At 42.2% G+C, this 26,511-nt stretch overlaps 1 protein-coding gene across 1 annotated transcript in view; it reads right to left on the reverse strand.

Moving 5' to 3' along the window:
• Ppargc1a (PPARG coactivator 1 alpha) overlaps positions 1-26,511 on the reverse strand; it is a 655,760-nt gene that overhangs the window by 451,791 nt on the left and 177,458 nt on the right. The window contains exon 2 of the mRNA XM_029545307.1: positions 4,934-4,998. Within this exon, the coding sequence (XP_029401167.1) occupies positions 4,934-4,951 (18 nt within the window). The 5' untranslated portion in view covers positions 4,952-4,998. The remainder of the gene's footprint in view (positions 1-4,933; positions 4,999-26,511) is intronic.

The raw sequence follows: 26,511 nt of genomic DNA on the forward strand, positions 1-26,511 counted from the left end.
GTAAGAAAAGTTCTTTTAATGTTGCTATTGACTTTCTTTCCAACACTGATAAGTTGGAAACACAGAATTTAGGAGGTAAATTCAACATTATGGATACGAAGTCAGAAGGTGGAAAGGTCATTTGGAAGCTATGATGTGGTGGGAAGATGTCAGTGTTGGGAGTCAGAACAAGGTTCCCAGTTGTATATGCAGAAAAAAAGACACAGATCAACAGGTTGGTAGACATGGGTTAGAAGTCTCCTCGGGGGCTAGTCTGTCAACTTCCGTAGGTTTCAAGTTCTTCAAAACAAAGAGGGCAGGGGAAGTGCATACACATATACAACTAAAGTTCAATCAGACATGAACAAGAGAGAAGCCACTGGATTCAACCAGATGTGGGTCTCAGTGAAGGACATGAAGCATTGAAGGCTCGAAGAAAGACTAAGGAAGCAGTCGTCTGATCCTTAGGGTGACAGTCACTTTAGTAGTCTAGTAGTTATGCATCTCACTTGCCTAGGGCTTACCCTAGAAGCCAGCAAGAGCAAATACATCTATACTCACAGACTGCCCATGGCAACCACTCTTGACTCCCTAAAGCCCAATTTGCTGGTGTCATTCACTCAATGAGTCCACTTGGTGCTAAGTACCCAGTGATAGAAATTCACTCTGTGCTCCTACACCAATCTGAATTCCAAACCGAAAGGGTAAGAAGCCAATTTGTACATTTATGAGAAACAAGATACACAGGAGACAGGCCAGTTCCTGCCATCAAAAATATCTCTGCTATTCACTAGGCGCCATTTTGAAATATTTTTTGCTCCCGTCATGATCGTTATAGATGTCTTCATGTTTCTACCTATTTCCCAAATTGATTGAACTATTGCAAGTCAAGAGTTGATACTACCTAATCTTTGTTTCTTTGACATCTAGAAGGGTGGTACCTGAAGGATTCAACAAATATTTCTTGAATGGTGGAACCTAAGTCTCTTTATTCACTTTTCACTCTAGGATTTGCTATAGTTCACATAGATATGAAGCCTTAACCTAGATTGCATGATGACTATAGCCACTATCTATTAGACTTATGGTGTACCTGTGCTTCCTAAGGTCTTTCCATATATTAACTCAATTAGACCTCACACCAAGATGTGACTAGTAAACTTCTCCTTTTAAGCAAAAAAGGAAAGGCTATTTTTATCAGTCACACAAAAAGAAGCCATACCAGATTTGACCTCCAGGAGGCTCCACTGAGCTACCGCCCAACTACACACAGAATGCAGCTTCCTAAGTTGAACACGTCCAGGTCACTTCATCTAAATATCACCAAGGGGACTTTCAGAGAAGCAATTCGCAACCCGCATGCCCTGGGCAAGCAGGTCAGACTTTGGGACTTCCTGTTTCAATTCACCTTTCTAAATCCAACGGACTAAAAATAACCTGCAGGGGACCAGTCTCAGAACCGTGAGAGTTGTGCAAAACACTGCAGAGGACATGTCGGGAAAGAATGGTCCTCGCGTTTGAAAATACTGCCTGTGCTTTTCAGCATCAGCAAGTTGTGTGTTGTGACGAGGAAACCAAGTTTCCAATTATTGGAATTCCATAGTGTATTTAATTATGCAATTATTTTACTGTATTAACAAACGCTAAAGCGCAGCCGCGGGTTGCTTGAGACTCGGGCAATTTTGGAAGAACAAAATTTATTCTTTCCCTTAGTTGATTACTTCTCAGGAGTCCATCCGTTTCTCTGGATTATAGAAATGATTCTATTTTTGAACTGCTTCATTCAGAAATATAAAGCAAGCCAGACCCTCACTGTTTGCCGGTCCAAATTTAACCCCAGTACAAACTAAACATATTTCGTCGGGGGGCGGGGGGAGAAATGTCCACAAAATTCACATCATTTTCTCCCATGAACTGCTTCAGGCTCTTTTTCTCTTTTGAAATTCCAATGAATATAGTGTAAATAGAAATTTTAAAAAGTGGTTGTACAAATTGCATGCTTTCAGTGATGTCAACACAAATGCATTTCTGTTCATTTGCTTAATAAGAATTTATCCCACAAAGTTCATAAATCAGGCTGTAAAACCTGGAGCACATCATCAAAACATCAAAAATAGGTGTTCTCTGATGCCTCCGTTGCTGCAGCAAATGTGAAATGCAATCATGCGAAATTAAACATCCCATACGTTTTCTATTCATTCTCTAACTCTCTCCCTATACTCCGAATAGACTATCACACTTTGAGTTTAAGGGGACAGAAAGGGAATCAAATTTCTTGTTTCTGGAAGCTTGTACAAGTAATAGGTCTTTTCATTTAGAGCTTTTCAGCTAAGAATCACCAGGCTGTTTACACATAAAACATAATTAACCCATACAGTCTGCTACATCCCTGCCTAACAGGAGCTCTCTCCCTGATGATGGAGAAGCTGTTCTTATATTTTCTCAGCCTGAATGTGGTCCAGGCTTTTAGAGGTGATGTCTCATTTCCTCGTGTGTGACTAAGAGGTATCATCTCACAGAGGAAAACCCGGCCGTTTCTTCCCAAAAGGTAAGAGTAAAAGATAAGAGTCTGGACGCTGATAACTTCCCTTTTGAAATTAGTCACAGAACGGGTGAGATAAACCATATTATTTGCCTCTGCTTTGGTTTGGGAATGGTAAGATTTGGGAATCTTAACAGTTCCTATGCCACAGGACAGCTGAGATACGATGAGATATAATTCACGTGTTTTAGCATCCAGCCTTAACAATGCTAGCAGTTGATATCAAGTCACTTACCTATGACACCTGACTTCTTAAAGTTCTATCACAATGACCTCACAAGAGTCTCACCATCTTCCCACAAAGCAACGGAAGTACATGCTATTATTCCAAATCTTCTGATGGAGAGAGGGATTTCAGACAGGCCCACCAACACTCAGAACTTGAACCCCTGGAAGCCAGTTTAGCATATTTCCACTATGCCTCTTTCTATCTAGGGCAAAGTCAACAGACTGGTTCAGACAGGTCTCTGCTTACTTTGTGGGGGGAATAGAGGGGTCTTGTTTGAAAGGAGACATAAAAAACATTCTGCTGCCAAAGCCTGACTTGCATAGCAAAAAAAAAAAAAGATCCATCCAGATAGGCAGGAGACGGGGCAACGAGACACCATCATCCTGATTTCTGCTAACTATGAAATGAAAGTTAATTTCATGCTTTGCATCCACAGACACAAAGGTTCAGAGCTGTTTAAATTCTCTTCAGCCCAATGACAGTTGGTAAACAGGATGCGTCGTGTTCTAATGCTTGAAATCACCCTTTGGATCTCAATATATTATTTATGCACTCAGCTTAAGGTAAACAACAACCCTGAAGTAGGTGAGTGGTCTCATTTAGCACGAACTTTTTTTTCCACTCTGACAGTTACTTTAAAACATCAGTAAACAACCTTAATTCACTTCTAACGAATTAGTAAGCTACTGCTGTGTCTACAGGAGGCAAGCAGATTGTATTATTAACCAAGACAACTTTCTCCCTGTCAGTCATCTGCACCGCACAGAGGGCTGTGAGCCTTGCATCTTGATGCTCAAAGCAATCCGAGGGCACACCTGGTTCCGGCCGCCGGTATCTTCTGAGGTAGCGCTCTTCCACCTTTGACTAGCTCTCTTGACTCTGAGGTGCAGAATGGGCCCTGGAGAAGGTAAATTCTCAGTGCTGCTTGTTAAGAAAGATATGAACAGATGAGAACCTTTCCAAAGGGGCAGGCTTTGAGGACTGTTACCATGAATCCCCTTATGGATAGAAATTAACCTGAGACTACCCTTAACGGACCTGTAGGGGCCACCATAAATATTTGAAAGGGTTTCATGTTTAAGGGGGAATGCTTGCTTGCTTGTTTGTTTGTTTGTTTGTTTGTTTGTGGAGATAGACAGTAAAATTAAGATTCAATTCAGGGAAGGTGCATAAAGGATATACTTATCATCAATTCACAAACAATGATGCTGTTGGTAAAACTTCTGACCCCTCTGGGGGTGCTCAAGCAGTAGAGGGATGGAGTCCTTAGAATTGGCCAACAGAAGTAAGCTCTACATCCTCATACTTGAATTCCACCTCTGGGCATTCAAATGGACTCCAGGAAGTTTCTCAATCCTTTCAGGGGTTTTTAAAGGGTACTATCTACTTTTTCCAAAGAAACTTCCATGGGTGAAGTAGTGGGGACATAGCCAGCTAGGCCACAGTCAGATACCACTTCTAGGATGCTGGTTGTTTCAGGTACCTCATGGTACTGTTACAACAAGAAACTCAAGTGAAATAGCTGCTTGAGGAACAATCATTACTTCTGCCCCACCCTGGGGCTATGTGGCTTTGAAACCTTTGCCATCTAATCAATAAGAGGCATCTTTAAGTCACCTAAACACTAATATGGTATGAGAGGGGTGGTCTGTACCCAGCCACCATTCTGTTTGGCCTCCTCTCCTCTCCACACGTCTGGAAACGCAATACTTAGCAAATCATCTAGTTGGCATTTATCATCGACATGTCACTCACCCTTATTGAAACCAGCCCCTCCTCCGAAATACAAACTGAGGGCTTTAAACACAAGTTCAGTGCAACTGATGGGGAGTGGGGGGTGGGGTGGGATTGGTGAGGAAAGAGAGAGATCAAAACACCTAAAATTTATATCAAGAGTTTATAGCAGCATTTTTATACACTGTGTAGGCATTTACTATTCCAAATTATCTAGTCAACTTTATATAAATTTACAGTTTTATAGAAGAAGATGTATTTTTCTACATCCAACATGTAAATAAAACATTGAGAGGTCAGAAACATTAAATTCCTCAAAGACAGTCAGGTTATCAATATCTGGGTGTGAAACATGGTGTTACTGAATTCCTGATACAGCAAAAGCAGACATCTGGTATTTGCAGTTTGGAGCAATAGAGAAGAACATGACAAGAATGTGTTATACTTACAAAGTACCCTTCATCCATGGGGCTCCAATTTTACCAATATTAGTTCACTGATTTTCGCAAAAAACCTGAAAGGCAGAGGGTAGGTTTGTGTTACCCCCACTTGGCAGATGTGGACATTGAAGTAAAACAAGGGGGCACATTATGGGGCTCTGACAGAGAGATGGGGCAGGGGAGTGGATAGGGTTATAACTTAGGTCTTCTATATCACAACATAACACTCTCACCCATTCCTCCCCCAGAGACTGATATTCTCATTCAAGTCTTACCACAGTCTCGGCTTATACACAGTTACACCAAGTTGGCAGGAGTGAGGGAAGACCTGAATTATTATGAAGCCAGGCGCGGACATCCCCTTAATGCCCTGAGAGGGTAGGACACGCTTCTCATGTTCTGTTTAAACATGGAGGGTGGATAAGGCAGACAACACGCAACCATCCAACTGAAATTTGGCCTGAAAAGAATGTTTCTACTGCTCAGTTCGTTGTACGTATGTTCACATTTCAGCATATGGACTTGTGTTTAAAGTACATCCCAAGGGAGTCAGGATGCTTCAAATGTGATCTCACAACAACATTTTTAGAAGGGTGTATTTTTAACAAATCTTTCTAAGACATCACGTCTTTTCTACCACTCATGGGCCATTGTTCACACATCAAAATAAGACATTTATTTGGTTGTTACTACAAGAAGTTTATCTTCAAATGTGGCTTCTTGAAAGACACAGAATATGGATAGTATGGGTCTTGCCATGAGGAAATTTTTAATCCTGTGGTTTGGTGGTGTTAATATAGATACCATTACCATGGTCAGAAACCTTCCAGAATGTTCTGTCAGTTTCTGGACACTCCTAGTAAGTCAAGGACACTTGTCTCAGAAAGAGAGTATCTTTAGGGAAAATTCTTGAAAAAGATGAATCTGGGTTCTACATATAGGCCATGCTATCAGAAATGATAAATCCTAAAATATATGAATCTAGAGTCAGGCAACACACATGATTTCAGGGTCACAGTCTCACGTGACCTTCTCTGTACTCAACCATGCAACACTGATTTCTTATCTCCTCAGATAGCCAAGTACCTTCCCACTCCAGACTCTCTTTCCATCTGTTTCTCTGTTACAGAGCCACTGTGGGTTACCCATTTCCTTCATAGGATCACTGCCCAAAGATCCACTCCCTGAACCTGCCTCCGACCACATCTAGAGGAGTTGCAACCCATCATGCACTTTCCCCCTTCCTGTCTTCTCTATTTCTCAGACTTACCATGCCCCTGTTGTATATGGCCCATCTCTTTGTCTTTCTATGTCTGCCTACTGCAACAGAAACCAAACAAGGAATATTTGTTCTCCGCTAAATGTAGGACCGAAAGAAACCATATGCATAATCAATATCGAGTCCTGGGTCTCCTTTCTGATCCACCTCTTTTTCCTTTCACTGGGGTAAGGTTGCAATTGGTAATGAACGAATGTCAATACTAAATAATAGATTTGGGTTTTTTTGTACCACTCGACCGAAGAAACAGAAACTTCACTAACATTCATGAAGATGGTTCCAAAACAAAGTATAATATACATTTTATCTTTTGTTCCCTTTTTTTTTTTTTTTTTTTTGATCACTGGTACAAAAGTTGAGTGATCCCCTTGCTTGGCCAGCTCTTCATTGCCTCTTTGCAACCCTCACCCCCTCTTCTTTCTCTCCCTTGCCCTTTGTTTCCCAATATGTGAAGTACAGTGGCTGCCAGCACAAATTTCCAAGGTTCCTCCTATTTCAGAAGCTAAGGAGATCAATGACAGGGTGACAGACCAAATCATTTCTAAACCTTTTTGCATCTCTTGACTTAATAGCTCTAACTAAGCACAAATTTACCTCAAAGGTCCCAAGGTCACCATTCCGTACCAAGTGAAGCAGAGACCCTTGGGGTGGCACAATTTGATCATCTAGGCTCATCTAAATGCATTCAAGCTTTAAAGGAACACCACAGGTATCTCTGCCAAGCTGTGTCCCATCCCCCACTCTCACACTGCTAACATGTGACAGAAATTTGAAGAGCGTTGCCACCTCTGCCACTCACAGGCTCTTCAGTCACAGACTCTTCACTCAGGTCTCTAAACAGATTTCCTGTTTGCTTCCACATTAATAAAACTCGCACCTTTGCCAGTCGGAATTTTTTTTCCAAGCATCTGAACATGCGAAGAGATTTAGAAGCAATTAACGTTCACGAGTAACAGAGCGATCAGCATGGGAATTACTAATGGGACTGGACAGAATCCAAAAGCTGATATTAGGATAATAGCAAGTCTCTGACATAGGTTACAGTGCTAATTCTGCAGGGCGCAGTCTTGGTTTGATTTCAGTGCCTTTGTAGGCTGCTGTCACAGTCACATAAACCTGTTCTATATAAGGTTCCCCACCCCCTACAACATAGCTTTTTTACTTTTTACCTGCCAGTAAGAAGAAGGCATTTTGGCATTGTTATAACACAACTTCTAGCATTAATGGTATACATTGAATTCAAGTTTATTTTTAAATTGCCTACCTGACAAAAATGCTAAAATGTCATTTTCCCCACTTTGGGTCTCTAGACTATCTTCACCTGCTAGCTTTTATAGCTAGAGGCCACAAAAATAATAGCTATGGATTTCCACCTTGCGACTCCTGGGTAACTTTTCCCACTTAACTCATGTGTGTACATCTCTGGAACAAAGAAGGATGGGACATTCCCAGTCTCAGGAGATCTGGCCCTGCCCATACTCCTGATTTGATTTCGTAAGAATTACTCCAGTGTTCAGTCCTAACTGGACTTCCATCATCCCATCCCCATACACACACCCAAGGCTATGAGGACATTAAGGATGAGATGGCAGAGAATTTGGGAGAGACAGAGATTAAAGAGCATTCCTGGAAATCAGTGTCCTCTGCGTATGACAAGGCTGTTGACTCGGGAGCTCACGGCATCTGTGGTTGCCAGCACTGGCAGGTCTGCTGCAAGGTCAACCTAGTCAATATTCTAGCAAGTATTCGGGAAGGAGCTCATAAGACCTACTCCTAATTGAGGAGCAACTGGGAGCCAGTGCCTATCAGAGCATGAAGGGGCATTTCTCTTCAGGAATATGGCCACTAGTAGATTTCTGTTCTAGTCACCTTAAGTTGCCCTGATAAAACACTGGCAAGTAGCAACTCAGGAAATGAAGGAATTGTTTTTGGATTACATGTCCAGGTCACAATCTGCCATTGAGAGAGGTCGGGACAGGAAGTGAAGCAGACATAAAAGCAGAAACCACAGAGAAACAATGGCTGCAGGCTCTTGTATAGACCTATGCTTATCTATCTGTACAACACAGCCCAGAACAACCTGCTGAGGCAATGCTGCCACCCCAAAAGGTACCTCAAGACATTTCTCCCATATACATGTTCATCAATCCAATCTGGGCAATCCCATAGTCAAGAGTCCTCTCACATGACTCTGGATTATGTTGAGTTGACAGTCAAAGCTACTCAGATGGTTGTCCATGTTCCAGTAAATAGCCCCACCCCTGAGTGTGTGGGAACAGCACTAACAGAACTAATTAGATTTTTTTCAAAAGGACATGAAGTTGGAAGGGGGAAATGTTGGAAGGTGGGGTATCCAGGAGTAAAAGAGAAATGTGGATGGGTATAATCAAAATACATTGTGTGTATCTATAAAATCTTCAATGAATAAGTGAAGAATATTTCTAAAAGTATATTAGAAACTCGAGATGGTTCTGCAGTTAGGAGTCCTTGCTATTCTTTCAGAAGACCCAGGTTTGGTCCCCATCATCCATACAGTGGCTCACAGTCATCTATGACTCTAGTTCCAAGAGATTTACTGCCTTTTTCTGACATCTGTGGGCACTGCACATACGTGGTACGAATAGATGTGTCAGCAAAACACTCGTACACACACACAATTAAAATAAGCAAATTCTTTAAAAAGTATATTGTACTCAAAAATGGAGATTAAATACTTTGAGAGTTTGGAGAGAGAGAGAGAGAGAGAGAGAGAGAGAGAGAGAGAGAGAGAGAGAGAGAGAGAGAGAAGGTGAATTCGTATTTTAATATTTGTACAACCCAAGGCACTGGCACCAGAACATCAGCAGCATCTGCCCCGTAATGTAAACAGCCTTCCCCAGCCCCTGCCCTGGAGACAGAGGAGCTCATGTGATGGGCACAGAATGATCTGAAGAATAGTCGAGGATCAACGATGATTTCCTCCTGCTCCCAGCAGGCCCTGTGACACCTTGGCAGTGTAAGCCAAGTCTCTCAGTGCATCCTTCTCTCTTTCATTTGGTTTTTAATTGGCATAATCTCTCATTAATTTTTCATCCTTGAACTATCACCTGTCCTCCTCCTTAACACAGCAGAAGAACATCTAATGGGGATCCATGCAGGCGAGTGCCTGTCTGAGGAAGAGAAATAAAGTGTGACTCTCACAGAACACTAAGAGGGAAAGAGGAAGCTGCCACACTGGTTAGCTAGACAGGGCAGGAAGGTGCAAAACACAACTGCCATGAGCGGTTATGGTTATGGTTATGGTTATGGTTATGGTTATGGTTATGGTTATGGTTATGGTTATGGTTATGGTTATGGTTGGGAGCAAAGTCCCACCTAAGGGGTGCAGAATTCAGGTCCAGCTCTGATAATGGAGGAGGAGAGAAAGGCAGGCTGTCCTCTGGGAGCCCTTAGGCTNGGGGGGAGGGAGGGGGAGAGGGAGAGGGAGAGGGAGGAGAGGGAGAGGGAGGAGAGGGAGAGGGAGAGAGAGAGGGGGAGAATGAGAACGAGAACGAGAATAAGAACGAGAACAAGAAGAACAAGAAAGAATCTCTCCAGGAGCCAGAAGACCATTCCCCACTTCCCCACCTTTCACCCTGCTGGAAAAGCCCCACATGGTCAAGAATGTTCTAGTTATTACTCTTCTCTCTGCCCTAGCCTATATCACTCATTGCTGAAAACCCATCACAGACACCAATGCCATGTACTCTCTGTGTTGCCCACTGAACCAGCTTCTTTAATCCCAGTCCTGGCACCTTTCTCTCACTCGGCCTAAAGGACCAGTGGTCCAGCCTTTAGGGTCTTTGACTCTTCTTGCTCAGTCACAGCTCAGGTTGTTTTGCCAACTTACTTCTACAACAGACTGTCTTCCCACTTGGTCAGAGAACGTGTTCTACTCTGCCGTTTCACTTTGTATATACTTTGTATATCTCTTGTGGTTTATTTCAATTTATTTATATTTTTATTTTATTTATTTATTCAGAGTGGTCTAAGAAATAAACTGTGTTCCTAGAAGGACTTTTCATTAATTGAACTACTTTAACATTAGACACCAGTATGTAATTAGACAAATACTTTTGTGTTTTTTTTTTCTCTTTGTTTCTCTCTCATTCATTCTTTCTCCCATTCCTTTCTCCGTCTAGCTTGATGTTTCTGGATGTTCAGAAAGATCCTGTTTATAATCCAGCATTATTATTTTTACCTCCATCTTCCTACCTTCACACCCAATACAAAGTGTGTGTGTGTGTGTGTGTGTGTGTGTGTGTGTGTGTGTGTGTTCCTGTGTGCAGGCACGTGGGGATCAGAGAACAACTTTAGATATCCTTCCTCAGTAGCTGTACGGCCTGGTTTTTGAGAGATGGTATCTGTCACTGGCCTGGGACTCACAAGGAGGCTGGCCAGTGAGCGACCTTTCAGGATTCATCTTTAACCAGCTCACCAGCTTTGGGATTATAAGTGCTCATCAACATGCCTGCCTTTCTTTTTAAATCTAGGTTCTGGGTATCAAACTCCGGTCTCCATAATTGCAAAGCCAGCACTTCACTGACTGAGCTCTTACCTCAACCCCCTCATATCTAACCCTTTCAAGCTTCCATTCATCCTCTGAATAGAATCAGCTCCTGATGTAAAACCCGTCACCACCAGGCTGTGTGTGTTCAAAGTCTGTTTTAACAACTGTAACCCACAGGATCCAGACCATCCACAGACTCATTCTTAGGGATCCCCTGTTTTATCTCGGGAGAGAGCCCTTTAATATTCTCTGCAGGTGCCCTAGCTGTTAAGAGGCTCAGTATCTCAGAGCCTCCCACCTCCCACAAGTCAGACACTGCCTCCCCACCCCAGGTAGCAGCAGTTGAGATTAAAGTGCTTGTGGGCAGTACTAATCCAATCAGGGCTGGCTCTGTCTGTCTCTACCAGTGGGGAGGGAAGGCATCTTGGCAGAGTGCCTTTCAAGTCAGCTCAGCATTCCTCCTGGGGTCAGAGTCCTGTGCTCTTTTCTGAGGGTTCTGCAGAAGTGAGGGTGGTTGTCACCGGCTTCACTAAATCATCCTTCTGCCATAGAGTCATGATACGTGCATGTGTGGAGAGAGAAATGGAGAGGGGAGAAGTGAAGAGATTGGGGGGTGGGGTGAGCTTTAATAAACTGGCAAGCAGGGGCAGAAAGTGCAGTAGTAGTTTTCTAAATTTCAAAGATTTGGAAAAACACATTCGACCCTTTCCTCTTGCCTAAGCACCTCACAATAGCCACCAGATTTACAAGATAGGAATGGGGGAGGGGGGTCAGGGGGATTTGCGTTTCTGCATCCTCCAGGCTCTCTGGCGAAATCAACAGAGACCCCCTTCCAAGAATGCTGTGTAGAAGACTGCAGAGAACATTAATAGTATGAAATCTCTTTCTATTTCAGGTTAAGGAGCCTAGCAGGGTGTGGCTGGGGAAGATTGGCAGAAGAGTTGATACTTGGGGTGGGGGCGGGGCTGGAGAGGCTTTGGGATTTTGCAGAAAAGATCTGTGCTATGGAAGTCATAAGGTGGAACACAAAGCAGTAGGGTGACCTTCTCTATTGTCCCTGTGGCTTCACTTCTGCCTATAGACGAGACCAGGGCCGTCTCCGTAGTACATCCAGCCCCATGTACTCACACTTCAGTGTTTGCCACATGGAACAGCTAGGAATGTAGACTTTCTTTATTTACAGCCCTAAGTAGATTTTAACCACTCCTGAGAGAGAAGTAGATGAATAAAGAAAGCAATCTGAGGCGCTTCCAGGAAGCTGAAGTAGTAGTAAAAACTTGCATTAGTCTGTTTATTCCTCCACCGAATATTTACAGATCGTCTACTGTAGATCTACAGCGGTTGACAAATGACCTAAAGATCTTTCCCCACACGGAGATCATATTCAGATGTGAAGAGATGCAAGCAAGCAAGTAAATACATGTGCAAGATTGATAAATACTCAGGAAAACAGCAGACAACGTGAAGAATTGCAGGGACTTTTGCATGTTTCATATAGGTTTTATTTTTTTTATTTATTTATTTTATTTATTTATTTATTTATTTATTTGGTTTTTTGAGACAGGGTTTCTCTGTATAGCCCTGGCTGTCCTGGAACTCACTTTGTAGACCAGGCTGGCCTAGAACTCAGAAATCCGCCTGCCTCTGCCTCCCAAGTGCTGGGATTAAAGGCGTGTGCCACCACGCCCAGCTTGGTTTTATTTTCATTTCATGCCAAGAAATTTTTGTCACTGGGCTCCAGCTTTGTTTCAGGTCATGGAATCAGCATATAGATAGAAGATGGATGGATGGATCAGTATGTAGATTATAAATAGATAATAGACAGATAATGATGGTGGTGTTGATGATGACAGATGATGGACAGACAAATACACAATACATATATACATACATACATACATACATACATACAATCAACCTCTGCATTCATGGATGCTACATCTATAAACTGAACAATAAATCACAGACCAGAAAAATAAAATGTTTATCTGTGCTAACTGTGCACAGAACTGTTTCCCTTGTCGTGGTTCTCTCAGTGATACAATCTAACAACTCTTCACACAGCCTTTGCATTGTATTAGTAATCTAGAGGTGACATAAAGCATAGAGTAGGGTGTTGCTGAGTAGGAAATCCCATGCTATGCTACGTAAATGTCTTAAGTGCCCTTAAATTACGAAATGCACAGAGGGCTCTGCGTCATTGTCCTGCCCTACATCATCTCTGAGTTTCATTACAGTCATCTGCAAAATGACACGGAAGAATTACTGTGCATGTCATATGCAGGGGTGCAAGGAGCGACCCCCCCCCCAGCAGCTGTTGCTGAGGAAGTGATAGACCAGTTGCCTCCTTCATCTTCTCACCCAGGAACAGAAAAGACAGCAGGGCACAAAGGCCTCTTACAAGAAAGGGGAGCAGAGCTGCTGTTTGTGTTGGTTTTCATTGTTTCCATGGCCATGTAGACCTTAGGAACCTTATACTAGGTGACCTTAGAACCTCTAGCAGTGTTAGGTCAGACATGAGGGTTCTCATACCGCACTCCACCATTTAAGAGGTTCAGGAAAGATGATTGCCTTGAGTTTGAGTCCAGCCTGGACTACAGAGTCAGACTGTCTCAGATTACCCCCACTCCAGCACCAACAACGAAAACGACTTCACCATTAGCTGTGGGTTGGCCTAATGTGGTTGGTATTCTGATGTTAACTCTGCTTCCTTGGTTGTCCCCTACCCCACAAACAGTCCATCACTTATTCGGGTAATCTCATAGCAACCTTCTCCCTATTTTAACTGGTCAATAAAGGCTAGAGCCTGTGATTGGGCAGTGGAGGGGAAAGGTGGGACTGGAGGTTTGAGAATGAGGGCAGGGAGAGAGGGAGAAGAAGAGAGGAAAAGGAGAGAGGACAGAGGAGTAGGAGGAAGAAGAAGATGAGGAAGATGAGGAGGAGGAGGAGGAGGAGGAGGAGGAAGAAGAAGAAGAAGCTGTGGTGGACCAGAACCACGTGACCAGGATAAACCACAAGTAGCAAGGGGTCTTATAATTGGGGAATAAGTTAATATAGTGTCTGATCCGCCTAATCTAGGCATATAGCTTATAATTATAATAACTGGATTGTGTGGTTTTTATATGGGGTTATTGGGGTTGGAAATTCCAGCAACAAATATTACTTTTTTAAAAAAATAGTCCATAGTTATATACATTCTAGAAACAATAAAAAAAAAAAATGAAGGCATGTTCCCCTTTGACACCACGTACCCACAAGAAATGCCAACAATGGCATTAATAATGATGCCCCAATGTATATCAGCCAGAACCCTTTGACATGGAAAAAAAAAATCACATTTGATAGGTAATCTATGGAATAGACTTGGACAAACATTGTATCTGCTTTAAAAAACAAACAAACAAACATACAAGAAACATGTACCCATTTGCTCCAGTGGCTTTCTTTAAAAACACACGCTTGTGCATATTTTCTACAAAGCAAGAAAGCCTCACAGTAGTGATTACTATCCATTGGACCATGGCAACTTCTCTTCCTTTTCTTATAAAAGAGTCATTATTCCAGGGCCACAGAACAATTGGGAGAAATGCCAACATTTAAACATGTCACATTCCCTTGGACAGGTAATTATTCCCCCACTTTCCACAGCAAATAACCTCTTAAAATAGTTTTGTTAATTACTCCCTTGAAAGGCAAATCCCCTTCTAGACACACCTGGGAAGTCTTGTGCTTGGAGCCACACCCTAGGTTGTATTATCTCAATGGTTCTCAGTGAGCATGCACTACTTTCATGAGCAAAATATCTAAGGATAGGAGATAAAATGAAAAGGTGTTAAACCACTTCATTTATTTATATTTATTATTTTATAATTATTAATTATTTATTAATCCTTTATTAACACCAGTGATTAGCCCAAACGTTTCTAGCTTTTACACAAAAATTTGCATGGATGGATTTTCGTGGATACTTTCCCTAGTATTAGAATAGGAACTAGATGTGAGGTAGAAGAATGAACTTGGGCTAACCCCATTCTTCCCGTGCTTAGCAGCCAAGGCAGGGAAAGCCTCTGCTCCATTCTCTGAGACAGATTTTAAAAAGGGGAGAGAGACTGAGGGTGAGGGAAGAAAAAAAGGGTGAGGGGAGATGAAGGGAGAGGGGGACAAAGAGAGAGGAAATGAGGGAAGTAAAGGGATGAAGAGAGTGTAGAATGAAAAAAAAATGCAGAGAGACAAACAAGGGAGAGTGGTGAGAAGAGAGCTGTAAGTGAAAGCGACTGGACCGTCCAAGGGCTCCAGCATGACCCGGGCTTAGAGTGCTAAACCACCGCTCCCGAGAACACGAGTTAAATTTGAGCTGAGCATCTTAAGTAATAAAAAGCCTAACTAGCAGGGACGTTGCCACATATCACCTGACTGCCAGCTTGTAGCCTGCCTGAGAACAGTAGCTGCCCAATTAGCTGCAGCCTCCACCTGGAATTAGATGGATCTAGGGAGCCTGGTTCCCCTGTATGAAACCCTAGGGTTGGTTTGCACTACAGCGATAGGAAGAGTGTAATAGGAAAAATGCTTCCAGCTTCCTGGAGCCACTTAACAAAGGTCCTGACAGGTGGAGGCAGCTGCCTGTGTCCCCGAATTGTGGAGCCCCAGGGTTAGAATCCAGCATTCATTCAGTAGGTCAGTCTTTTTACCAGTGCCCCCAAGAACTATTGCATGACTGTTGAGTACCGGGGCGAAATGCCCCTTGTTTCTCTCTCTAGGAGCCCATCAACTCCTGAGGAGGCTAAACGAGCAAGCACGTAAGAATTTTCCGTGGTGATAATTAAGACGAGGGACTTGAGAGGTGACTAAATTGCTGAAGTATTTTTCCTTACAAGCATGAAGGCCTGGCTTTAACCCTGAACTCGGCTGGAAAGGAAAAAATAAAATAAAATAAAGTAAGCCAAGCATGGTGATAACTCCAGTGCTGGGTAGACAGAGACAGGCAGATCCCAGTTCCACATTAGTAAGAGAAAGTAACTAACTCAGAAAAACAAACGAACAGCAACAACAACAACAACAACAACAACAACAACAACAACAACAACAAAAAAAATGAGCCAGGAGGAGACTTATTAGCATCTCAGATGTGACACTAAGTATTGTTTTCCGGTCTCCACGCCCACACACGTATACATACATAAAAAGAAAGAAGAAAGAAAGCAGGGAAAGAAGCAGGAGGAGGAAAGGAAAGGAAGGGCAATGGGAGAAAAGAAAGGAGGGAGGGAGGGAGAGAAGGGGAAAAGGGAAGCAGAAAGACAAGAAGGGGCAGGAAGGTAGATGGGGCCAGAGAGGGAGAGATGCAACAAAGTAGTGACTCTAGCTTCATGGCTCAGGGCAGAGGAAATAAACTCAGGGAAGAAACGTCTGAAGCAGGAACTTCTAAGTTAAGATTTGAATCACAAGGAGGACCCTACCTGCAAAGATCCAGAGAAAGCAGCCTGGGGGGGCGGGGGAATCAGTAAGATCCTCAGATTCAGTGAGGGCCACGTGTCTCCCCCACCCCTCCCTCCCAGCTAAGGAGGCTCTCTCTCTCTCTCTCTCTCTCTCTCTCTCTCTCTCTCTCTCTCTCTCTCTCTCTCTCTCTCTTCCTCCCCCCCATCCAAAATTCAAAGGCACACAGACATGTTTAATTTTAAAATCTCAAATTGCATACTATGCCTCTAGGAGAATATCTCCCGAACCTTAGATTATTTTTAGAATAGTCCACTTGAGTTTCCTCAAGTGCTTCCCCCCCCCCCTTATTCAAACCAGAAGACCCAAATAGTCCAGGTACATCAGCCTCCTCTGAATACGGAAACTGCATTCACCAGCCACTTGCCAAAAATTGGATCTTACTTCAAAGCTCAATGACTTGATTACTCCCAGAGCAGAATACATTACACTGATTACCGGATTATTCACGTGCTGCTTCCGAGAGGTTGGGCAACATTGCTCAACATCCCATCCACCAACAAACACAGGAACAGACGTGGGGAATTCAGTGCTGGTATGCAAACCGCCTCCACGTTGTGGTTGCAGTGCCCAGGTTTGCTCCTCTGCACATATTTTTGCTAAACTGATTTTGGAAAAGAGAGATGCAGTAGTAATTTGGAACCACAGGAAACAAATTTAAAAGAAAAAAAAAAAAAAGTCCCAGCAAGAAACCATATCTGTAAAGGTTTCTATGATGTGACACATACTAGGTCCTCAGGTGATACATAATAGGTCTTGCGTATATAGGGTCTCTTTTCACCTTTCCAATGTCAAGACCATAGAAGTCATTTTTATGTCAACAATTGGCTGAAATCATATTCACTGATTCATATTTTGGTCCTTATGAGCCTAGTGCTGTGGTTTTGGCCCCCTGGCAATTGCTGCAGCTTTGCCAGCTGATACCAGAAAAAAAATAAATAAAATAAAATAAAATAAAAGAGGTCTGGGTGGGAAAAGAGTAGGAAACTTTCACAGGCTGATTCCCCACCAACCAACAATGAGCACTGTGTGCTCAAGACATTCAAATTCCTATTATTTTCCTCTTTTAACATTAAAAAAAGAGCAAGTACCAAAACCCAAAATGAAAACAGGGCATCCTGAGTTCAAATAAGGCGTTACTCAGAATGAGCAGCATAATTCCCCTGAACTCTATGTTGTTAGCTAATCAGCATAGTGGGTTGTTTTTTTTCTGTTGGCATCTACTAACTGTCATGTCATTTCCACAAGGGTGCCATCTGTATTTATAAAAGAATTATCTTTGTGGTGATCGAGCAATCTACAAACAATGGTGCTATTTAACTTTTCTTAGGGGATCAATTGTAGAATTAGGTTAAAGGATTTATGAGTCTCTTTTTCAGGATGATCCTTGAGAGGATTTGCTCGTGTCTCCTCGATGAGGGGTGGGGGGAACACTTGAAACAAATAATCAAATATGCGGGAATGTAAATAATTTTGATTTATTAAAACAGAAATTTTGACATATTCCTTGGTATTTTGGATGTTGGTATGTACGTTTTTTTAAGATTTTATTTTTAATTACATGTATATGTGTGCGTGTGCACATAGCTGTGCGTGAGTAACGTGTCCTGGGAGACCAGAAGACAGCATGAGATTCCTTGGCTCTGGAGTTACAAGTGGTTGTGAATTACCTAACATGGATGCTGGGAACCAAACTCAAGGCCTCTGCAAGAACACACCCACACTTCCCCCACCGCGCCCTCTCTCTAGCCCTAACATATGCCTTTTAAGCCAATGTGTTGAGTTCCTACTACAAGTCCACTAAAGTGATCATAAACAAAATATTTTCCTCTTTTTCTCCTTGTTGACTGAAAGGATGGGTCATTGTCCAGTATTCTCTGGTTTGGCATCCTTGGTTGAGACAGAACAGCTTTGCCTTATCCAAGGCCACTGCTCTTGAGTGGAATCAATATTTGCCCAACAAGGTTAGGTACAACAAATGCATGCCCAAAACTTCCTTTGTTTGATTCTTAATGTTGTCTTGGCAACAAAAGCCCTGGCCCAGTGGTGGCTGGTCAGCAAGCCCTCACCGCTGAAGGAGGCACATATTCAGAATAGATGACCTTCAGTTAGCCATGGACCTCATAAACAAGTAATGCCAGATGACTGTAAAGACATTTTTATTGAAAGGATTTCAATAACTACCAAGTAGAACCCAGAGAGAATAACCTTCTATGACACAGGAGTGTATTACTTAAACTTTGGGTCAATACAGAAAGATAGAATACAATTTAAAAATATCGAAGACAGACGTCTCTTCATTGGGAAGTAATTTTTCCTGGTAGCGATCAATTGCTTTGTAAATTTAAAACAGTGTTTTTAAGGATTGTGATTAAAGTTAGTATGTGGCATGCTGATAAAATAAAAACGTAAAGCAAACACTAATATACAGAGATTTGTGGATTTCCTGCTATGGGCCACATAGAATGAGCAACAAGTGCAAGAATAAACACAATACACAGAGGCTTGAACCTCATAGAGCTAGTGATTTCTAAGGGGTCTGCAGATGAGCCATCAGGTATAAGCTCACTAAGTCATATTAGAGATAAAAATTAATGTGTATAACTAAATTATATGTGTTACAAAACATAACTACTATGTTTTGCTCTCCGTATAGTACAGTATCATTGCTTTTCAAAATCTACAATATTTCTTTTAGATCATGTGATTATTCACAAAAAAACAACATATAAATATGTTGGAATAACATATAAATATGAGGGTGGAAACGTAGATCTTGGAGAAAGTGACTCTGTTATCCCATCAGGGGATGGAGAGGATAAACTCTGGGTCAGACAAGGCCTGAACCCATGATCTGGCTCCACTGCTGTCCTGAGACATTTGCCACATCATGGTTTCCTTATTCAGGAAAGATGGCATGAGATAAATGAGGTTAACAAATGTACATGTGTTTTAAGTTACTTTATTATTTTATGTATATCGTCATTTTGCTCACATACATGTCTGTGCACCAAGTATATACCTGGTACCCATAGAGACCAAAAGAGATTTTGGAATGAAAGATAGTTGTTACCAGTCGGATGGGTGCTGGGATTGGAACCCCAGACTTCTGGGAGAACAGCAAGCTCTGTTAAATGTTAAGGCATTTCTACAGCCTCAAATATAAATTTCTTAAAAAGAACTCAGGCCTCATTGTAATTAGAGCTGCCTTAGAGTGTGTGGTGGTAATACTCCTGACAGAACATTATAATAGGATTCAGAAGTCTTAGTGCAAGTTCCGAATTTCCCTCTCCTGAGTGAACTTGCACAAACTTGGATTAAAACCTCAGACCTCTAAAGGTGATTTTCTTTGATCTAAAATATACCTAATAGAACTTATTTGTGAGAAAATTGATAGGGTGTCGATTTCAGGTGTCCACATGAGTGGGCTGTAGACTGCCCAGTTACACGGTTCCACATTACTGCAGACATGTTTGTGAGGGTGTTTCTCAATGAGGTCAGCTCCTGATCTGAAGCAGTGGCCTAGTGAATGAGGCAACCCTTCCCAAAGCAGAGAAGGCTTCACTCAAGCCACTAAAGGCACGAATAAAACAAAAGGCAAAGTGAGAGGCAATTCCCTTTCTTCCTGGAGATCTCTGAGCTGGGCCTGGTTCTGCTGCCTTTAGACCTGAACCAGAAGCTACACCACCAGTCTCCTGGTTCCATGCCATTGCCTTCCTCATCCCTGGGACTTGTAGAGACTTGAAACTCAGACCACAGGCTGTAAATTTTGGGGACTTCTAAGACTTTATAAGCTACACATGAAAATTAATCAATAAATCAGTGCATGTGTGTATGTGTGTGCGTGTGTGTGTGTGTGTGTGTGTGTGTGTGTGTGTGTGTGTGCCTGTGTGTAAAATCTCTATTGGTTTTCGTCTCTCTGGAGAATTTAAACTACCACCATAGAGACAAAAAAAAAAAAAAAAAAAGACAATTAAACCGTCTCATTAAATACACTACTAATTTTATAGGTGCTGTGTTTTACCTGAGTGTCTACTAAAGGCCCATGAATTAAAGGCTTGACACCAAGCCCAAAAAGTTATTGTCAGGTAGTAGAGCCTTGAGGTAGTGGGGTCTGCTAGAAGCAAGTTAGGTCATTATGGACATGCCCCTGAAGGCATTAGGACCCCAGCCTCGTGCCTTTGGTCTGCTTCCTGCTGTAGGAAGTGAGTAGATTCCTCCACCAAGATGTATTGTCTCCACAGGCCCTGAAGCACATGAGCTAAGCAGCCTGGGCTGAAACCTACAGAACTGTGAGCCCGCATCAGCACTTCACCTTTTAGAGGAATTTCCTTCATTATTTTATTAGATATTTCCTTCATTTACATTTCAAATGCTATCTCAAATGTCTCCTATACCCTACCCCCACCCTGCTCCCCTGCCCACTCACTCCCACTTCTTGGCCCTGGCGTTCCCCCATATGGGGCATATAAAGTTTGCAAGACCAAGGGGCCTCTCTTCCCAATGATGGCCGACTAGGCCATCTTCTGCTATATATGCAGGTAGAGACACGAACTCTGGGGGTACTGGTTAGTTCATATTGTTGTTCCACCTATAGGGCTGCAGACCCCTTCAGTTCCTTGGGTAATTTCTCTAGCTCCTCCATTGGGGGTCTCTATGTTCTATCCTATAGATGATCCACTTCTTTTTTTTTTCCAATTTTTAATTAGGTATTTACTTCATTTACATTTTAAATGCTAACCCCAAAGTCGCCTATACCNTCCCTCCCCCTTGGGTAGAGTGGTAGAAATCAAATAGCATAGTAAGATCACATACTCCACACAGAGCCTCTTACCAGAGCTTTCCTATAACTGCTAAGGATCAGATTTGCAAGAAACAATGTGAATCTGTGCTTCATGCATTAGTTGGATAAACTCTCCTGAATTCTCTGGGCCTGAGTTATGTGTTCAGCAAAGTGAAAGATCATTGTTACGATAAGGAATGGAGAGCTGATGTACAAAGGGCCTGAGAAGGTCTAACACACTAGAGAGTCCTGATGAGACCTTGCATCCCTTTCCGGTTAAGCCTGACTCCATATTTCCTGTGTGTATTCCTATGTTATAAAATGCTTAAAATGAAAAGCAGTATAAATATCCCTTGAATTATTTTTAAACGATTGTTTATGGTTTCGAGGGGGAAAAAATCTATAGACATATAAAACACTCAGGATGTCAAATATACAGTATCATCATTCCGCACGATCATAGCTAATACAGTCCCATCTAAATTGCAGTCTCATATTTGACATAATTATACATAACCAAACACTAATAAAAATTGCTGCCTTATATTTCAAATTGGTAATTATGGTAGTAAACATTAACAACATGTCAGATATAAGATGGTGATTTGTTCTGAAATGTATTAGAAATCATTATACTGTATGATAATTTTAATTACAGTTTGGTAGCTGGAGAGCATGTAGCAGTCTCCTTCTCCAAGTGCATGATGGGAGCTCGCTGCTCTTGGGCTCTGCCCTAGCCCTGGCTGCAATTTAATAATAGTGTGAGCCCAGCCTCCCAGGACAACTGGAATAGCATGAGATTTGGAGCCGCTCTTCCAAGATTTTAATCTTCGCTCTGTCACTTGCTGGGCACTTGAATTTAAGTAAAGGTAATCTCTCTGTGCCTCTGTTTTCTGTCCTTTAAAATGGAAGGTAGGGACCAGCAGGATGGCTCAGTGCCTGAAGGTGCTTGCCACCAACACCTGACAATCTGAGCTTGGTGCTCAGGTACCACATGGTAGAGAGAACCAACTCAAACAAGCTGCCCTCTGACCTCCACATGTTCACTGTCACACAAACACACTCTGAAATCAAGAAACGCAAACTTTTCATGGAAAACAAGACTACCCACTTCAGAGGGCTGTAATGGCAGATCTAGCAACCACTCTGTGTGCAACGCTTCGTCTAGTACAGAGGACATGGAAAATCATCAATACGACGTGGTTATTGATATTAATGGACATTTGATATTAATAGAGACATCACTTTCCTAAACTTTCAAGCTCAAACTCTAAATAATAGAAATCCAATGTTCTGTTTAACATCAAACATGCTAAACGCTATTTTCTAGCTATCTCTCGGGATGTTCTTCAAAATAAATGTAATCTTTCTCCCTCATGCTTTCTACATCGACTTTTTTCCCCCTCTCACTCAGTGTTGGTGGTCAGGTAGGAATCTATGTTTGGATTTACATTTTCAGCTCTTGAGAATGTGCGTGTTGGCTCATCTTCTCCTGACCCTTTATTTGTGCTCTAGTAGGGCCATTAAGCATGTCTCCAGGACTCAGGCTGTGGTTGGCCAGCAGCCGTGGAGAAGCATCAGGGAGACTCCACCCCCAAGCAGCTCAGCAGAGGAGCCATGAAGTTCCCACCTCTCCCCACATCATAACCCACATAAGCAGCCCATGGACCTAATGTAGAAATGTAATGCCCGGGAAGGAAGGAAGGAAGGAAGGAAGGAAGGAGGGAGGGAGGGAGGGAGGGAGAAAAAAGGACTTACACGAGAAGAGACTTATTTCAACACAGAGACTATTTGTGTTTATCCACTTCCATCTTTTTAAGATCTCTGGATCTTACATCCTGCAAGACTCTCTAAGACCTCCATGCAAAGTGAAACAGGCCTCGCAGCATTGTGATAAAGCACCTTCCCTTTCCACATTTCCATACCATTTCAGATAAAATATTTGGGAGAAAAGACTGGACTGCTAATTAGAGAACTGTCTGGAACCACCATGAAACACATTTCCGTTGGTGCAATAAGCAAAGACTGTTCATTAAAATCACTGTCCTCAGTAAGAGAAAGCTGTTTCAGGCGCCATAGATCTAATTCACAGGAGTGATCATGCAGACCCAGGTACAGTATTCATTATTAACTTAAAAAGTATGCCAAATCAATTAAAAAGCATTTTAAAGGGAAGGAATAAAATTTAGTTCTACCTAACTGCGGCTCAGCTCTAATTTATCTTCCAGCCACTTTCAAGGGATTTTACTTGGTTCTTAATCTAACATTCATTGGAAAGGGTAATTCTCATGAAATTACAATGCATCTCTTGCAACGTTTAATGCAAATGCCCCTCTTCTTAGGCAATGGAGAGCTGCTTCTCCAATAAAGACTCCCTTCAAAGTGCAAAGTGGGGGAGCCCTGGGAGCTACCGTGAAGAACAAAACACTGCATTTCCGAAGCTGCTCAGACTTAAAACTCTGCCTGCATCCCTGTAACAAATTGGGTTCCAAATATAGGTTATTCACAACGTGTTTGTTATAAGGCAAGGCATATGAATTCCTGCCGTGTCTTTCTTTACAAACATGTCAAGACTTGTGAACCCTTAATGAAATGCAGAATTTTAGAGGCAAGAAGCTAAGAAGATGCCAGGGAGAAGACACATGCTTTCCTGAGAGTGGGACCTTCTCAAGCTAGGGCCAGACACAGAGATACTAGGTTACTTTCGAGGTCACCAAGTCGACCGACTTTAATTTACATGTGAAGAAACCCAGGCCCTAAGCAGACACTTTCCTAACTCCTAGTGTTGTTTAGAAGTAAAGACCCCCCAAACCTGGGGCTCACCTGCTGAGCCCAGGTGCCTTCCACCTCAATAGAATTGTAGATGAGATTCTAAAACACAGTTTGTTTTGTAAGGCATCTTTTTTTTAAATCCCATGAAACACCAACCTTCTGGTATCCATAAAACTCAGAAGTGAGCTTATCCCCTACAGCGTATTGTTACACAAATTACTTTTGTTGTTGTTTGCTTGCTTGTTTGTTTGTTTTTTAAATTAAGACCATCACCAGAAATCCCAGAGACTATCTACTTGCTGTTCAATTGCTTTCTAGCAAGGGACTTCCTGTTGTGACCACAGTCTATCAACCTACCCTTGTTTTAGTTTAAAGCAGGGGTCAGCAAACATTTTTTGCCAAAGACCAGATGTGGCTGTTTCAGGCTAATCTCCATGGCAACCTCTCAACTCCACCATTGTTATACAACAGCAGACGTGGGTAATGTATGGGTAAGTGAATGAGTGTGGCCTTCTTCCAATAAAACTTATACCACAGCAGAATTTCCTGCCATGCCTGTGTTGTGAAGTATCCCTTCCTCCTTTGATTTTACTTATGTGAACATGCAGAGCTCACTGTTTGCTATTGATCTGTACAAAAACAGGCGGTGGGGGTGATCCATCTCAACCCACGACAGTTTGACCAGTCCTAGATTACAATCAATGAAAAAGGTCCCAGCACTCAAGAGGCTAAGTTAAGAATTGTGAGTTCAAGTCCACCCTGAGTCGGGTGGGAAGGTAAGGAGGTAGGAAGACATGAAGGGAGAAAGGGAGGGAGGGAAAGAAATTCTTCTCTTATGCCACTATTAGGGCTTTTCTGACAAATACACATTTTTTTGTTGTTCTTAAATGCACATGTTTTCTATTTGTGTTGGGAAAATAATAGTTCAAGAAGCTAATGGTTTCAGTGACCACGAGGTGCTCCTAGGTAAGACATCATTCTTTAAATGTAACTTAATGGGCTGTGCAGTCACCAAAACAAGCCACAAGATTGCATCGTTACCTCGCCGGATGAGGGAGAAATCTCCATCCATACGAGGTTGCCCTGAGACCTAAGGTTTTAGGCTTCCTGTGTAAGTCCTGCTTAGTTTGGGAAATAAATATTTTAGTTGCACACATGGCCAATACCAGCATCAACCAATCTGTCATTTGGAGTCATTATCCTTCTTTTGTCTGCATGATGAAGTAAAGAGGAAGGCTCTATTTAAATACCTTTATACAGAGTACAACTCTACCGGCATCAGCATATTACAAAAACCAATTTTCTTACATCAACTTCTATCTACTTCTAATTCTGTAGCATAGCTCTGGGGAGTTGCTACAAGGTCTGTGTAAACTGAAAATCTAAATAACATTATGACGCCTATTACAGAACTAATTTATAATCTAATACCCCAGTTGAATTTAATATCCTATTTATTTATTCAAGCAAAATATCTGGAAAAAATATGTCACATCATAATGTAGTTGTTATGAAAATGGAAAAATAAAACAGAATTTTAGAGAAGGTCTGATAATTGCTAGGGGCAGGCACAAGCAAGAATTTCAGAGCCCCTTACACAAAGAAGAGGCAGGAGCCTTTGATAAATAGAATCTTTGCTTTATAATACAATTATTGTCAAATTTAGTATTTTACATCAAATTTACAACTCTAAAATGTGATTCCTATTAATGTTATCTGCTTAGAGCTACTGCCGCATAAAACTGTTGGCCAACAGATGCCACCTCATTGCTGTCTTTAACAACTCCATTCCCATCCTGGATGAAGGAGCCCAGCTTTATGGCAGCGTTTATAAGCTGTGTTGCCAATACAAATGTGTAAGTGATGTGCATATATATATAATATGTTACAGGCTAGTGGAGAGAATTACAGCACTGCTTCTCTGAATACTGAGTGCCCTACTGATTTTTCCCCTAGAGATAAAAGAAGGGAAAGAATGAAAGGAGGAAGGACAGAAGAGAAGAGAGACATTAGCGAAATGCAGGAAACAGGACTGTGGAAGGCAGAAGGGCCATGCACTGCAAAAAGCAATCATTCTGTCCTGTGGCTGGACGTGCTCATCCACCCAGGAGTCTGTAGATAACCAATGGGAAACTTTAGCTGGTCCCTCAGCTAAACCAGCACTCCCTCTGGAGTTCCTGTAACTCAAAGAATATCCAGGAGTCTCAGTTCTTTTGCAAAATGCCCACGGCTTGCTTTCTCTTGACCCAGGAGCCACGTTTTTTAGCTTAGGTAGTAACTCATAGTCATGCTGCTAGAGAGAAGACACAGACCCACACAAACCTAGGACCTAACTACAGTCGCACCATTCCTTCCATTTCTCACAGAAAAACAGGCTCAGCAGTCCCTAGCATCATGGGATCTCACAGGGCTAAGTCCTTAGGTCCTCTTACAGCCATGTCTGTCTAGGTCACGAGCCTCGCTCTCAACCTCCTGAACTTTGAAGACGCTGGACATTTATTCCTATGCATTTCCAAGTTTAGCGAGCAGTGGCCCCAGTGTCCATGTGTGAGGTGCATCTGGGATGAGCTCTTCGCTCTTGAAATGATTAAACGCAGTTCTCAAAAGCCTGGAATCCCATAATTAGCAATTCATTCCTTTGCCTGAAAGGTTTTTCTGATCTCTGAGGGTACTGAAATTAAACTACTTGGGAGAGGCAGTATCTCTAGTTCTCTTATAGGATGACACTGGGAGTC

Source organism: Mus pahari, chromosome 13 (assembly GCF_900095145.1).
Source record: "Mus pahari chromosome 13, PAHARI_EIJ_v1.1, whole genome shotgun sequence".
Lineage (NCBI taxonomy): Eukaryota > Metazoa > Chordata > Mammalia > Rodentia > Muridae > Mus > Mus pahari.